General features: G+C 52.1%; 1 protein-coding gene across 3 annotated transcripts in view; it reads left to right on the top strand.

Moving 5' to 3' along the window:
- The window catches only part of Exoc3l2 (exocyst complex component 3 like 2), a 31943-nt gene that overhangs the window by 81 nt on the left and 16162 nt on the right, over positions 1-15700 (top strand). For all 3 annotated transcript variants that reach the window (XM_075989708.1, XM_075989714.1, XM_075989706.1), the window contains exons 2-4: positions 6457-6992; positions 10823-11414; positions 15145-15256. In XM_075989708.1, the coding sequence (XP_075845823.1) occupies positions 6473-6992; positions 10823-11414; positions 15145-15256 (1224 nt within the window). In that variant the 5' untranslated portion in view covers positions 6457-6472. The remainder of the gene's footprint in view (positions 1-6456; positions 6993-10822; positions 11415-15144; positions 15257-15700) is intronic.

Raw genomic sequence — 15700 nt, 5'->3', positions numbered from 1 at the left:
ATGCATGTCCCCAGGTTCTCCCAAGGATGGGGGCCCCATCAGAACCCAGGACTAGAAAGCAGAAGGGTTCAATGGGCAGGGGGAGGCTGAAGGCTGAGTTTGGTGGCTGCTGCGGGAGAGGCAGAAGGCAGCTCGCCGGCCAGGTCTGGAGGGCTCTGGGTTCCAGAGAGGGAGGAGGGACTGGTAGAGACTGCGGCCGCTCTTGGAGGACGGAGATAGGGGATGTTTGGTCTAACAGACTCTGATGGGGGGCTGAAGCATGATGGGGGTCCAGCGCTTGCTGCCTCCCAAAAGATGAGGGTGGTAGCACCCAGAAAACCTGGCTACGGGCACACACCTGCAATCCCAGGACTAAGGAGGCTGAGGCAGGAGGCTGGCCAGTTTGGATTACATAGTGGCTTCCAACCAGCTTGGATTAGAGATTGAGACTGTCTGAATAAATAAATAAATAGAAAGAAAGAAAGAAAGAAAAGACAGGGCTAGCAAGACAGCTCAGTGGTTAGAGGTGCTCGCTGCCGTGAGGAACTGGATTCCACCTCAGAGACCTGCAAGGCAGAGAGAGCTGACTGTCAAAATTTACACGAGACCTCCACATATAGACCATGACACGTGTGCACCTCCACACACAAAATAATTAAATCAATAAATAAAATTAAAAAGAGAGAGAGTGAGCAAGGCTAGGATTAGCTAGGGAGGCTTCTCAGGGGTGCTGGGATCAAGGTCCGCAAGAGTCAGGCTTTAGGACGGTTAGCCTGGAAGGAACGCTTCCCAAATGCAGGCCTTGAGGGCTTTAAAACAAACAAACAAACGAAAATAAAAAACCACTATTTTTCATCTGGGCAGTAGTGGTGCATCCCTTTAATCCCAGCACTCCGGAGGCAGAGGCTGGTGGATCTCTATGAATCTGAGGCCAGCCTGGTCTACAGAGTGAGTTCCAAGATTGCCAGGGCCACACAGAGAAACCCTGTCTCGAGAAACACACATAAACAAATAAATAGGTAGGTAGGTAGATGAGAGGTAGAGAGATAGAGAGATAGATAGATAGATAGATAGATAGATAGATAGATAGATAGATAGGTAGATAGATAGATATTTTCCCCCGTCTCTTGTAGCCCAGGTTGGCCTCAAACTCCTATGTGTCCAAGGATGATCCTGATGCTCTGGTCCTCGGCATGGGTGTCTCAAGTACCTGGAAAACAGGCCTGCACCGCCGGTGCCCCCCTATGCTGGATTGGGAATCTGGAGTTTCAGGCAAGCTGCAAGCCCCTGGCGTCTGCGGGCTGCACCACTGAGCCACATCCCCTGCCTTGGCTTTTGATGTTTGATCTCAAGTGCCTCAGATTGACCTCCTGCCTCTACCTCCCGCGTGCCAAGATTAAAGGCATGCTCTTACCACACCGGGTTTGTGGGTTTGTCTATCCAGGGTGTCAAAAGCATTGTGGTCCTCCGCCCCAGCCTTCTGGGACAGGCGCTGGGATTGCTGTGTCACCATACCTAGCTTGATGCTGAGGGCTTGACAGTGTTAGGATTACTGATGAGGGTTTGGGGAAAGGCTGGCAGTGAGGAAGAGGAGGAGGGGCCGGGAGAGGGAAACGCTGGTGGCCTAGACATCCTGCAGAACCGGGAGGCTGGGGGCTTGAGAGAGGCTCGGAAATGAGTCAGGGGCCTGGGCACCGGGAGGCAGCGGAGGGCGTTGGAGGGGGCAGGATGTCGGAGCCAGGTTGCAGAGGGAGGTGTCGGAGTCAGGAAGGGGAAAGAGGTGGGGAGGTTGTGGTAAATGCTGCTTAAGTTTAGAAATGCCGGGAATGTGCTGGGAACGGTTTGAGGGGTACCAGGGAGTGAGTGGCCGACGAAGTCTGGGCATTGCTAGGTGCAGTTGGGAGCCGCAGTCATTACAGGACTTCGAGGTAGTTTGGGGGACGTTGGAGCCATTACTGGGAGGGACGGAGCCACTTTTTCATTACAGTTGGTTTGTGTGCGTGTGTGTCAGGCGTTCGTGTGCCGCGGTGCATATGTAGAGGTCAGAAAACACCTTTAGTAGTTCATTTTCTCCTACCGTGTGAAGATGAGGCATCAGACTCAGGTTGTTAGGCTCCGCGGCAAGTGCCTCTACCCACTGAGCCAACCCACCGGCCCCCGGAGCCATTTGTGGGGTGAGGCATGCAGAGCCTTCCACAAGACGGAAGACTAATAAATCGGTGTGTGAATAGTATGTGCCCATGGGGGAGTGTGTATCGATTGTACACCGCTGGGGGCTCCAAAGCAAAGGGTTGCTATGGTGACTGCCTCATTCGGGGATAGGGACCGCGGAAACTGGAGCGTCTAGAAAACGGTGTGTCTAAACAGTGGAGGTCGAGAGTGGGAATGCAGATTCTACCACGAAAACCGACACTTCTAGCCGCAGCCTCTCTCCAGGGTGCACGGCTCTGCAGTCTCCCTTTGCAAACTCACTATGGGTCCATCCCATGTAATATATAATATAATGAACAAACTCGCTATGGTCCATCCCATGTAATATATAATATAATATGGTGAACAAACTCCCTATGGGTCCATCCCATGAAATATATAATATAATATAACAAACAAACTCGCTATGGGTCCAGCCCTTATAATATATAATATAATATAATATAATATAATATAATATAATATAATATAATATAATATAATATAATGATGAACTCACTATGGATTTAGCTCATGTAATATATAATGTAATATTGAACAAACTCGCTATGGGTCCAGCCCTTATAATATATAATATAATATAATAAGCATCCAGTGGTTTATTTACTCAGTTTCGTCTGGAATATAACGCAGCCCTTAAAGCAGGTGAACCAGACAGTGCGGCTATACGTCAGTAAACATCACGGGTGCATCACATAAGCAGAGGAAAGGGAAGCGCTGAGCTGCAAGACACAGACGCTGCAAGGCCGTTTCTGTTTTCATGGTCTGCCCACATGTAATCAACACACCACTTGCATGCCTGGTGCCCAAAGAAGCCAGAATAGGAACAGGGATGGAGTTTCAGATGGTTGTAAGTTGCTGTGTGGGTGGTGGGAATCGAACTCGGGACCTCAGTCAGTGCTCTTGACCAGTGAGCCAACTCTGCAACCTCCATCTTTTATGGTTTTGTGAGACAGGGTCTCATTCTGCATTCCAGGCTATCCTGGAACTCACTGTGTAGCCCAGGCTGGCTTTGAACTCCTGAGCTCTGAGCTATTATGTGTGACTACTGATTTTGTTTTTAATACTTTTCTAAATGTTTGGAGTACTTCATCATTTAATTTATTTGGTTGGGGTTTTTGTTTGTTTGTTTTGTTTTGTTGTTTTTGTGGTGCTGGAAATGGGATCCAGGGACAAACGCGTACCAGGAAAGAGCTCTGCTGTCGAGTTGCATCCTTTGCCCTGGGAAGCGGCATTATCTTATTTATCTATTTATTTTGGATGCAGTCTATACAGTGAGGTTCTGGTTGGCTAGAACTATATAGACCTCTATATAAACCAGGCTGGCCTCAAATTCACAGAGATTTATCTGTCTCTGCCATCTTGCTGACTCTGAAGGGTGCATTTTACAAAAAAAGGAAAGGAAAGGAAAAGAAAAGAAACAAGGGGTCCTTGAGAAATCTCAGTGGGGAAAGGCGCTTGCGGCCAAGGCTGAGGGTCTGAGATTGAGAAACTGGCTACCTCATATGCGCTGTGACACTCCAGTGACCGCGTCCACACACACAGTATGCACAGGGTTAGAATGATAATCCAGGGTGTAGCTCCATGGTGGAGCATGGGCCCTCATCCACCAGGCTCTGAGTTCTGGGCACAATGCTGACAGCAAGGTAAGATCACAAGTTTCCCTTGGGAAACAGTCCAAGTCCCTTGTCACAGAGTTCAGGTCCTGTGTGGCCCGCTCCTCATGACCTCCTCCCCCCCAAGGAATGAACTGTCTGCCTCCTTCCTTCCTTTGCTTCCTGTTAGCACCCATTCCAGAGTGCCTGACCCATGCTCTGAGCCAGGGACGCAGGAGCGACGGACACAAGCCCAGCCCTGCCTGCCCCAGGCTCTCAGTCCAGATGCAGACCTGTCCCCAGACAGGGACCACCAAAGAGGGAACCATAGGGAGCCCAGGGTCAAGAGACCCAAGGGTCAGGAGGACTTCCTGGAGGAGGCAGCCTTGGAACTGAGCTCCAAAGCATGGAGACCTGGCTCCATGTGAGGAGACCTGGAGACACAGCCCAAAGAGGAACCAGGGGATTTATTAGCTCCAGGGAGGTGTGCAGCCCAGCCCTGATGAGGGACCTGAACGTCATACCAATGGCACTGGGGAGCTATGGAAGGTTCCGGAGGGGAAGGATCAGGTTTATGCTACGTGGAAATCTTCAAAGCTGAGCTACAAGTGCCAAGAAGCTGAAAGGGCATGGTGGTGTAATACTGTTATCCCGGAAGTGGAGGCAAGAGGATCGGGAGTTCAAGGCCAACCTATACTATGTGATTTCTGAATAAGCTTGGTATGGTGGCTCACAGCTGTAGGCATACTTAGAAGATTGAGGCAAGAGGATCACCTCAAGTTTGAGGCTATCCTAAGCTATGTAACAAGTCTTAGGTCAGCCTGTGCTTCTGTCTGGGGCAGAGAAGTGGTCATAGTTTCCAGTTGTGAGAGGGTTATAGGGAGGGACAAAGGGCCAGAGATGGAGACATAGAAATGGAAAGGACGCAGGACACTGAGCCCTGTGAGGGTGGCTCTGGCCTGTCACAGTTGTATCCCCACAGCCTGCCAAGAGTGGATCCCAAGACCCATTAAGTTTCTTGTCTTTTGGCAGTATTGAATATCACACCCAGAGCCTTGTGCAAGTTGGGCAGGGGCTCTACCACTGAGCCACACCCCAGCCCCTCACTGGGGGCTTCTAGGCAGGGGCTCTACCACTGAGCCACACCCCAGCCTCTCACTGGGGGATTCTAGGCAGGGGCTCTACCACTGAGCCACACCCCAGCCCCTCACTGGGGGATTCTAGGCAGGGGCTCTACCACTGAGCCACACCCCAGCCCCTCACTGGGGGATTCTAGGCAGGGGCTCTACCTGTGAGCCATACCTCAGCCCCTCACTGGGGGATTCTAGGCAGGGGCTCTACCACTGAGCCACACCTCTATTACAATTTTTGTTTTATTTTGCTCCTAGTTGTTTGTTTGTTTGTTGTTTTACCTAGTCTTGCTGGCCTGCAGCTCCCAATGACTGTGTTGCTGCACAGGTGTCGGTCCTCCTGTTTCTGTCTCTAGAGTGCTGGGATTATAGGGCTGTGTCACCACATCCATCCCTTTTGTCTTAATATCATCAGCTTTGTGTGTGTGAGAGAGAGAGGGTATGCGTGTAAGAGTGTATATATGTGTGTGTATGTGAGAAAGAGGCAGTGTGAGCGAGAAAAAGGTGTGTGATAGAGAGAAAGAGACAGATGGGAGAAAGAGAGGGTGTGTGTGTGAGAGAGTGTATATGTGTGTGTGAGAGAGTATATGTGTGTGTGAGAGAGTGTATATATATGTGTGTGTGAGAGAGAGTGTATATGTGTGTGTGAGAGAGTGTATGTGTGTGTGAGAGAGAGTGTATATGTGTATGTGAGAGAGTATATGTGTGTGAGAGAGTGTATATGTGTGTGAGAGTGTATATATGTGTGTGTGAGAGAGTGTATATATGTGTGTGTGAGAGAGTGTATATATGTGTGTGTGAGAGAGTGTATATGTGTGTGTGTGAGAGAGTGTATATGTGTGTGTGTGAGAGAGTGTATATATGTGTGTGTGTGAGAGAGTGTATATGTGTGTGAGTGTGAGAGAGTGTATATATGTGTGTGTGTGAGAGAGTATATATGTGTGTATGTGAGAGAGTATATATGTGTGTGAGTGTGAGAGAGTGTATATATGTGTGTGTGTGAGAGAGTATATATGTGTGTGTGTGTGAGAGAGTGTATATATGTGTGTGTGTGAGAGAGTGTATGTGTGTGTGTGTGTGAGAGAGTATATATGTGTGTGAGTGTGAGAGAGAGTATATATGTGTGTCAGTGTGAGAGAGTGTATATGTGTGTTTGAGAGAGAGCAAGAAAGATGTGTGTGGCACAGGGAGAGTTTCATGTGATTTAGTTCAAGCTGCCCTAAAACCTCTGTGTAGCCATGAAAGGCTTTGAACTCCTGATCCTCCTGCCCCCACCTCCCCAGTGCTCGGTACCAAGGGTCACTGCCACACCTGGCTTTGTCTTCAGTGTTCTGAGCTCAGTTGCCCTTAGGCATCCCTGGCTTGCCTAGGACTCCCGATTCTCTTGCTCAGCCCCATATGCTGGGATTAAGGGGTGCGAGGATGCCTGGCTTGTAACCTCTAAGTGTCCAGACCTGTGCCTGGCACCTTCTAATCAAAGCCCTCAGCACACAAGGACAGACACCGTCACCCACACCACTTTGGTCATTATTTTTCTGCAGGTGCCAGCCTGTCAAAATGCCAATCCTGAAGAGTCTGGGGGTGGGAGACCCTAAGGTGCCACGGGCAGGGACCCTGCCCCTGCGGTCCTCTCGCAACCCCTTTGAAGACGCTCCAGCGCTGGATGAAGAAGCTCGGGAGCCGGGGACACTGCCCAATGGGACGTCGTGCGGCCGGCGGGCCACGCTGGAGAAGCTGGCTGGTCTGGCCCATTTCCGACTGGGCTGGACCTCGGGCCGGCGGGCAGGCAGCCCCGGGGATGGGCAAGGCCGCTCTTTCTTGGGCCGTGTGCTGACACCAGGCATACGAAGGAGCTCAGCCGATTTTGGCCTCCTGACCCGACTTCAGGGATTCCGAACCCACGGCGATGAGGAGCCAACTGGAGAAGCCGCTCGAAGATTGGCTTTCCTGAGACTCGGTCGTGGGCCCAAGCCCCGACGGGCATCCTTGGCAGAGAGAGTGGTACCTGCAGGTGAGGCGGCCCCTGAGCCCCCACCCAAAGTCCCGGAGCCCCCAAAGATGAAGGAACCACTGTCTGGTGAGTGAGTGGGAACTCTTGATGCAGATGTAGGGGGCTCACTGTTGCATCCATCAACCCTTAGGGGTGGAGTCCCCCTTCTTTCTACCTAATCTTATGCCAGCCTTCGTCTGTGACACCATCTCGAGTCACACAGCCCATGTCCAATCACCCTTCCCTCCAAAAGTCCGTATTTGGGACAGCAAGATGGCTCAGTTTGTTAAGGTGCTTGCTGCACAATCCTGACGATGAAGCCTTGGAACCCAAATAACTGTACACACACACACACAATGAATGCTAACGACCATAAAGGCCATTTCCAACTTCTCATGTCCATGTCTGACACCAAGTGAAAGTCCAGCTAGCGTGCCCCATGTTCCTGAACTCTGTAAGGCACCGTTTCTCCCTTCCCCAGCCCCCAGCCCCTTTTCCTCCCCAGCCTAAGACCGCCTGGCCCTGAGCTTCACCCCATCCCCCACTCCAGCCCTAGCTCAGGCTGCATAGCGTCATTCCCACCCATTCCTTTCTGAACCTCACCTCCTCCCTCCACCTCCAGCTTCAATGTCCTGTTCAGGCTTGCTTTTCAAAAACTCCTGCCCCAGCTGCTCACCCGAGTCCCGCAGTACCTGGGTTACTTCCTATGGCCACCATGGGTGCTTTAGAGGGTAGAGAGTGTTGGTTCCAGGATGCACACAACAGGCGGCCTGCAGGGGACTCTTCTATGCCTCTTCCCAGCTCTGGCTGGCTGCTGGAAGTCTTCCTGCCTTGGAACTTGAGACTCATCTTTCCTATCTTTCATCCTTGTGTGGAATTTGTCCCTCTCTCTCTCCTCTCGTTTCTCTCTCTCTCTCTCTCTCTCTCTCTCTCTCTCTCTCTCTCTCTCTCTCTCTGTGTGTGTGTGTGTGTGTGTGTGTGTGTGTGTGTGTGTGTGTGTGTGACTGACAATAACTTGCAAGACTCAATTCTCTCCTCCCACTGTGTGGATCCGGAAGATCAAATTCAGTTTGTCAGGCTTGGTAGCCAGTGCCTTTACCTGCTGAGCCCTGTCCTTACCCCCAGTTTTCTGTTCTTAAGAACACCAACCTTTGGCTTAGGAGCCATACCCATGATGTTTGGGAAGATCGTATTTCTAACTGAGGTCACATTCGTAATACTGGAAGACTAGAAGTCACAGCTTGGTTGAGGGGACACAGTCAACCCATACTACCAACCCATCCTCATCCTCAACCCCACCCCATGCCGCGTCCCATGCTTCCTCTGGGTCCCTCTCTTCCTGAGCCACCATCATGTTCTCGATGCCTGGGCCTGTGAGGCAGCTTAGCTGGGAGAGCCTGGAAATCAGAACTCCATCTCTGGAACCCAGGGAAAGATGAAAGGGAGAAGCAGCCCCACAAAGCTGTCAGAGGACCTCCATACATGCAGCAGTGCGTGTGTGCTTGCTCCCTCCCCGATCGTGTGCACATATATAAACAATAAAAATGGATAAATGGGTTCTGGAGAGATGGCTCAACCAATAACAGTGAGGCTCACAACCCAAAACATAAACGGACAAGTTCAATTCTTTTCCTTTTTTGTGTGTGGGGAGAAGGGGATTGAACCCATGGCTTTCTACCGTTTGTATTTGGGAATTTTTTGTTTTTATTATTGTTAGTTTATGAGCTTGTGTGCATATATGTGCACTGTGTGTGTGCAATGCCCTAGAGGCCAGAAGGGGGCACTGGATCCCCTGGAGAGGGAGTTAGACCATTGTGAGCCACCATGTGGGTGCTGGGAACTGGACCTGGGTCCTCTGCTCTTCCAGTGGTCTCTCCAGGCTCTGTACGGCTTTTGAGAAGGTCTCACTTTATAGCCCTGGCTCCATCTGTAGATCTGCATGAATGAGACTAGCTTCCAACTCCAGGGCAATCCTTCTGCCTCTGCCTCTGTCCTGGGATTACAGGCGTGTGCCACCAAACTTGGCTCTCTTTTTTTGTTGTTTTTTTTTTTCTCCCTCAGCTTGAGACAAGGTCTCTAAAGTAGCCCAAACTAGCCTTAACTTTAGGTTTCTTCTGCCCTGGTAGGTAGGCTATGTCTGCCTCATTGTGCCTGACTTTCTTGCTCAGTCTGCAAATCATAGTGCCAAGCTCACTCGGATGCTAAAGTGCCCTCTGCCTCGCTCTCTCTTTTTCCCAGCCTCCCCCAAACTCCGTCCTCCTCCCCAGCCCTGTGCCACCCTCTCTTAGCTTCAGCCCCACCCTCTACTTCATGCATAGTCGGGGGACCTTCCTGGAGCCTCTCCTGTCCTCTGATGCCCTCCACATCCTGGACAGAGGCTATTTCAGCTCCGGCTCCCTGGGGACTGGGAGGGCACTGCAGAGAGGTGAGGAGGGGGTGACTGGAGCCCCCGCCTTCTGGAAACGGATGGGCAGAAATAGCGCTGCTCAGGAAATAGCTTCTCTGCCAGGGAGGAAACGGCAAGGGGGGGAGGTGTTGAGGGTAACTCTTGGCCAACGGGACCCTCCTCCCCTTTGGCCTCTACTTAAAGCCTCTCAAACCCATGACTCCCCTTTTCACAGTGGGTCCCACCTTTGTAGAGCGTGACCTTACCATCACAGCCATCCTACCCCCAAAGACCCCTAACCAGCCTGCCCCTTGCTCCCCCCGTGGCTCTCGCCACCAGTTACTTACCTGGATCTGAGCACATCTCTCAACCCCACAAGTCACACTCAGACCCTCCTCTCCGTCCCAGCCCCTTCCTCCAATCCCACTGTTTTCTCTTGCTAACCTCCATCCTTGGCTGCGTCTCTAACTGTTCTCTTCTCCCCCACTCCCTCTCCTTCCCTGAACCCTCTCATCTCTTGCTTCCTCCCTCCTCACATTCCTCTCTGTGTCTGTCGCTCCGCCTAGCATGAAGCTCAGAACATAGCCCGGGACAGCCTGGAGCCCAAGGCAATCCTCCTGCCTCAGCCTCCCAAGTGGATGACCGATGTGAGACCACACATCCGTCTTCTCTGTGTCACCTGCTGTCCTTGTGGCCTCTGCTCCATAGGCAGGTTCCTCTCCAAAGCTCCTGGCCCCAGCCCTCCATCTTCCCTCTCAACCTCTACTTCCCCAGTTCCTTCCCTCATCTTGGTCATTTCTGGAGACTTACTACTGACTCTCTTTCTCTCTCTCTTTTTTTAAACAGAGACTCATGTATCTCAAAAATGGCTTCAAACTTGCTATGTAGCCTAGGTAGACCTTGAGCTCATTTTTAAATTAGTTTATTACTTTATGTGTATGTGCTTTGCACGTATTTCTGTGCACCACACGTGTGCCTGAGGCCAGAAGAGCGGATCAGATCTTCAACCCCAAGACCTTGAACTCTTCATCCTCCTGCTGGGATTGCAGGCAGCCCCATTCCTTTTTCTTCTCTCTCTGTCTCTCTGTATCTCTCTTCTCTGTGTCCCCCCCCCTTGTGTGCACATAGATGGAGGACAGAGAACACTTTCAAGGAAATGTGGGTCCTGGGATGGAACTCGGCTCATCAAACTTGGCAGCAGGCACCTTTGCCACGGTGCCCTCTCACTTTGTTGTTTTCTTTTTGTTCTGTGACAAGGTCTCTCTCTGTAGCCCAGGCTGCTCTGTTGAGTGCAAGAGCTGGTGTTAAGGGCGAGTGTCACCAGGGTTAACAATCACACTCACTCTCTCATTTTGGGGGGAACTAGTGGCCACGTCCCGAGCGCTGACATCCTCTCCACATCCTTCACCTTTCAGTTTTGGTGTCCTGAGCTCTTTCTCCTCATCTCTCCACTCTCTGATTTTGCGGGTCCTGGGGCACGTGCCCCACTTCCTGACAACCCCTTTTCTCCCCCACCCAAACACCTCCACAGTGCTGGAGATCCTGGGTCTGATCCAGAAGCGCGAGCTGGCACGGGCGGACGAGCACATCCTGGAGCTGGAGGCAGAGGCGCCGGCGGAGGCCGAGGCGGGCTCGGGGCGGCGCGCGCGGGATGTGGCGCTGCTGTACGAGGCGCTGCAGCGCGAACTCTGGGCGCTGGTGCGCGAGGCGCTAGCGGCCCCGGGGCCCGGCGCGGGCGCGGTGGCGCAGCTGGGCCGCGTGCTGCAGCAGGAGGAGGCGGCGGACGCGCGGCGCGGCCCCGCGGCGGCCCGCAAGCTGCGCGCGCGCTGGGCCGAGGCGGTGGCGCGCGCGGCGCGGGAGCGGCTGGAGGAGGCGGCCGCGCCGGGCGCGCGCGGGGCGCTGGCGGGGCAGCTGGAGGCGCTGCGCGCGCGCCTGCTGGAGGACGTGGCCGCCGTGCGCGGTCGTCTGGCGCCTGCCTACCCAGCGGAGCTGCGCGCCGGCGCCGTCTACCTGCGCGGCTACCACGAGGCCATGGCCGAGTGGCTCGGGGCGGCCGCGCGCCGCAGGCTCCCGCTCGCTGATCGCTACGCCCTGCTCCACTGGCACCATCAGGTGTACCCTAGGTGAGCCTGGGACGCCCCGGGCCGTACGCACCTTACCCCAGATACCTTTTTGAGTTATTGGATTTAGGGGAAGGGGTTCATGTAGCCCAGGCTAACTTGAACTTTTTTCCTTTTTAAAAATTTTTACTTATAGGCATGCTTATCTGTGTATGTGTATGTGCACAGGCATACGGGTGCCTGAAAGAGACCAGAAAGAAGCGTTGTTCCCCCTAGAGTTGGAGTAACAGGCGGGTGTAAATTGCCCAGTGTGAATGCTGGAAACCAAACTCGGATCCTCCTCAAAAAAAAATGCAGCAAGCGCTCTTAACCGCTGAGCCATCGCTCCAGCTCCTCCTCCTCTTCTTTTCTTGTCACGAATTAACAATAATCAAGCCTCAGATAAATTTCGTCATCTGCAGTATTGACACTTTGCAAAGCTCTCCTTATTTTCCTCGCCTCCCTTATTCTTTCATTCCTTTTCGTTGTGATAAAAAAAAAAATACACTCTGCCCAGAAGCAGTTTATGGGAGGAAAGGACTCATTCAGTGAGGCCACAGTCCGCACTTCTCTCACCGAGGGACATCAGGGCAGGAACTTAAGCAGAAACTTGACGGCAGTCTTGCTAGCTGTCCCACACACAGAGAGTGACCTAGGACCAAGGAACTCACAGCCACGGAAACGCAGTAGAAACCATGAGCGCGTGCTGCTGGCTGGCAGGTATCTCAGCTAGCGTCTTTATATGGCTCAGGATCCCCTGGTCAGGGGATGGGGTCACCCACAGTGGGCTGCACCCTCCTACGACATTCCCCCATGGACTCATCTGAGGGGTTCCTTAGTTGAGGATTCTCTCTTAGATCGGTTTTTGTCGAGTTGGCAATTAAAGCCAAGTAGGATGTCCCTGGTGCTGGGATTAGAGGTGCACGCTACCGCATCGTCATATTAGACCCTAGCAAATGTGGGCCGTCTATGACGATGGCCCTTGTATCACTCGTGTCTGTCCCTGCACCAGCTTTGTTGATTGTTCCAGTCCCAGAACCTCTGTAAACTCAACGCTGATGGCTGCGGGGTCCTTGTACTGGTCCAGGGCCGTTAGCACCGTCCATAGTAAGTCCCTATGCCTTAGTGGCTTGCCTCTTGGAGACTTCAAATCTTAACTCTGCCGTCCTTCCAGACCTAGAACACCATCCGTGTTCTCGTTCTGAGTTCTCAGCACTGTTTAATCCACAGCGGGCCCAGTAGCTCAGTGCTGTGGACCTTCTGGAAAGGGATGAGCTGTCCACCCTTCCAGTCCTAGGGCGTTAGCAACGTGGATCTCTGTCCCACTGAGCCTCAGTCTGAGAGAATTCCAGAAGGCAGCGAGTGTGATAGCCCACACCTGTATTCCTACACTAGGAAGGTAGAGGTAGGTGGATTTCTGTGAGTTCCAGCAACAGCCTGGTCTACATAGGACAGCCAGGGCTATATAGAAAGACCCTGTCTCAAAATAAATAAAGTAAAATTGGGAGGGACCAGTGAGGTGTCTCAGGGGTAAAGATACTTGTGAAAGCCTGGCAATGTGAGGTGGAACCCTAGAGCCCGTGTTAGGGAGGAAGGAGAGAACAGACTCCATAAAGATGTCTTCTGGCCTCCGCATGCATATGGCACACCTGCCCCATCTGATCATGCTACATGCAATGGTCTAAAAAATAGCAGCTCTCTTGCCAGGCGGTGGTAGCACACACCTTTAATCCCAGTACTCGGGAGGCAGAGGCAGGCAGAACTCTGTGAGTCTGAGGCCAGCCAGCCTGGCCTACAGAACAAGTTCCAGGACAGCCAGGGCTACACAAGAAAACATGGTCTCAAAACAAAATAAAATAAACAAACAAAAATAGTAGCTCTCTGACTCTGTCTCTGTCTGTCTCTGTTCTGGGAATTAAACCCCTGGCCTTGCATGCTTTCACATACTAGACAAGCAGTCTGCACTGAGCTACAGCCTCAGCCCCTTTATCTTTTCATGTTGAGACGGGGTCTTAGTCTGTACCCCAGACTGGATTTGAACTCACTCTGTACATCAGGCAAGCCCCGAACTTCCAATTTTCCCCTCTCAACCTCCCAAATATCTAGCGAGACAAGCCTGCTGGGTAGATTTTTGTTTTGTTTTGTCTTGAGACAGGATTTCTCTGTAGCTTTGAAACCTGCCCTGGAACTCGCTCTGTAGATCAGGCTGGCCTCTGTACTCACAGAGATCTACCTGCCTCTGCCTCCCATGTACTGGGATTAAAGGCGTGCGCCCACTGCCCAGCTGGGCAGATATTTTACGAAGATTTAAATTCTTCATTCATGTGTGTGCGCGCATGTGTATCTGTGTGCCGGTGCCAACGGCAGCCACAGGTGGAGGGGGTGGATCCGGTGAAGCTAGACTGACAGGCGATTGTAAGCCACTCGGTGTGGGTGCTGGGAACTGAACCCAAGTCCTCTGCAAGAGCAGCAAGTGCTCTTCACAGTTTAGCTATCTCTCCAACACCCAGATATTTTTTGTTTTTGTTTGTTTGTTTGTTTCCAAGACAGGGTTTCTTTGTGTAGTCTTTACTGTCCTGGAACTCGACATATAGACCAGGCTGGCCTCGAACTCACAGAGATCCATCCACCTGTCTCTGCTGGGAATAAAAGCATGTGTCACCACTGCCTGACTCATATATTTTTTTGAGGCTTGGTAGGTTTATAACTCTTCAAGCCTGGTGAGTTAGTGCTAAGGAGCCTAAACCTTTGTTCTACTCCCTTTTGGTCATTGGACTTTGTCACTGTTGACCCTGACTGTCCCCACACTGCTGATCGCTGAGTTCTGATCCAGTTTTGGGAGCTTCAGCGCCACGGGCCCTTCCTTCCAATTCTGGAATCTTACATCTGTTGAGCCTCTGAATCCCCAAATGGGCTATATTTTGTTGGGGGGATTGAAGGGTGTGATATGGAGATAACTTCATTGTTCTTCCCTGGGAAGAAAGAAGTTAGCCATCTCCAAACCACACATCAGAGAACGAAGGGATGTACCAAATGAGGACGCGGGTGCCCAGTCACACGCATTTGTGCTCTCAAGCAGCTGGAAGGCTGAAGCAGGAAGATCAGGAGTTCAAAGTGAGCCTGGGCTATACAGTGAGCTCCAGGCTAGCCTGGGCTACCTAATCCCTAAAAAATATTTAAAAGGTCAGAATGCTGTCATCAAAAGAAAAGAAAAGCAGAGCCCATGACAGGCAGTGGCAGGATATGGGTCTGGAAAGCTCCTGGAAAAGATAAGATGCAGGCTAAGTCTGAATCAGAGGAAGATGGCATTTCTGACCAAGCAGATCCCACGAGAAAAATCTGGTGAGGGTGGGTGATGGGAGGTGCGGGGTGGGCGATGGTGAGGATGTTAGCTTCACCTGAAAGGGGCACGCGCGCAGCTAAGTTGGAAAGCACCCCCAACCAGGTGAGGTGAAGCTCCCAAAGTTAGAGGCCCAAGGGAGCCTCCGCCTGTGAAGCTCAAGTCCGCTCGTCAAGCCTGAACTTGACAGCTAAGTCTTGCCCGGACACCATCCATCAGGAGAGCTGACTCAGAGTACTGGAGCCAAGGGAAACATAATTCTAAACACTTCCTTTGAAAGATGAGAAAGGCAGCCGGAGAGAGGAAGGGAGTGGCCTAGGGTCGCCGACACCAAGACTGTGGGGACACGTGGAGGGGCCCCGGGGCTCAGCCCCATCTCTCACAGACCTTCTGTCTCTTATTTCCCCACCCCAGGGAGATCCTGGGCTTGGTAGACATGGTCGCCTTGGAGAACGGGGAGCTGGGGCCCCTCCTTTCCGCTGGCACCCTGCGTGGTTTGGAAGATGAATGTGTCACTGATGTGAAGGTACCTAAGACTTGGCCACTTCGGGTAGGGACGGACTCTGGAGGTCACAAGGGGCTTGGCAGGTTCCCCTCCCCAACTCAGTTTCCATTTCCCTTTCCCTATGGTGACCTGAGTTCCGTCCAAAGGCCATTGACACGCAATTCCACAGGAGACCTTCCTTCCTTCCTTTTTCTCCCTTTACCTCTTTTCCTCCCTTCTTCCCTTCCTCCTCCTCCTCCTCCTCCTCCTCCTCCTCCTCCTCCTCCTCCTCCTCTTCTCCTCTCTCTGTCTCTCTGTCTCTCTCTCTCCTTAGAATTTTTTTTGACACAGTCTCACTCTAGAATTCATAATCCTCTTGCCTCAGTCTCCCCAGCACTGAGATCACTGCCTGCGGAACCATTCTTGACCATGTCTACATTTTATGTCACCTCCTAAGCACTCCCCCAACACACAAAGGTTTGAGAG

Source organism: Microtus pennsylvanicus, chromosome 1 (assembly GCF_037038515.1).
Source record: "Microtus pennsylvanicus isolate mMicPen1 chromosome 1, mMicPen1.hap1, whole genome shotgun sequence".
NCBI lineage: Eukaryota > Metazoa > Chordata > Mammalia > Rodentia > Cricetidae > Microtus > Microtus pennsylvanicus.
This window is presented reverse-complemented; position numbering and strand designations above follow the sequence as displayed.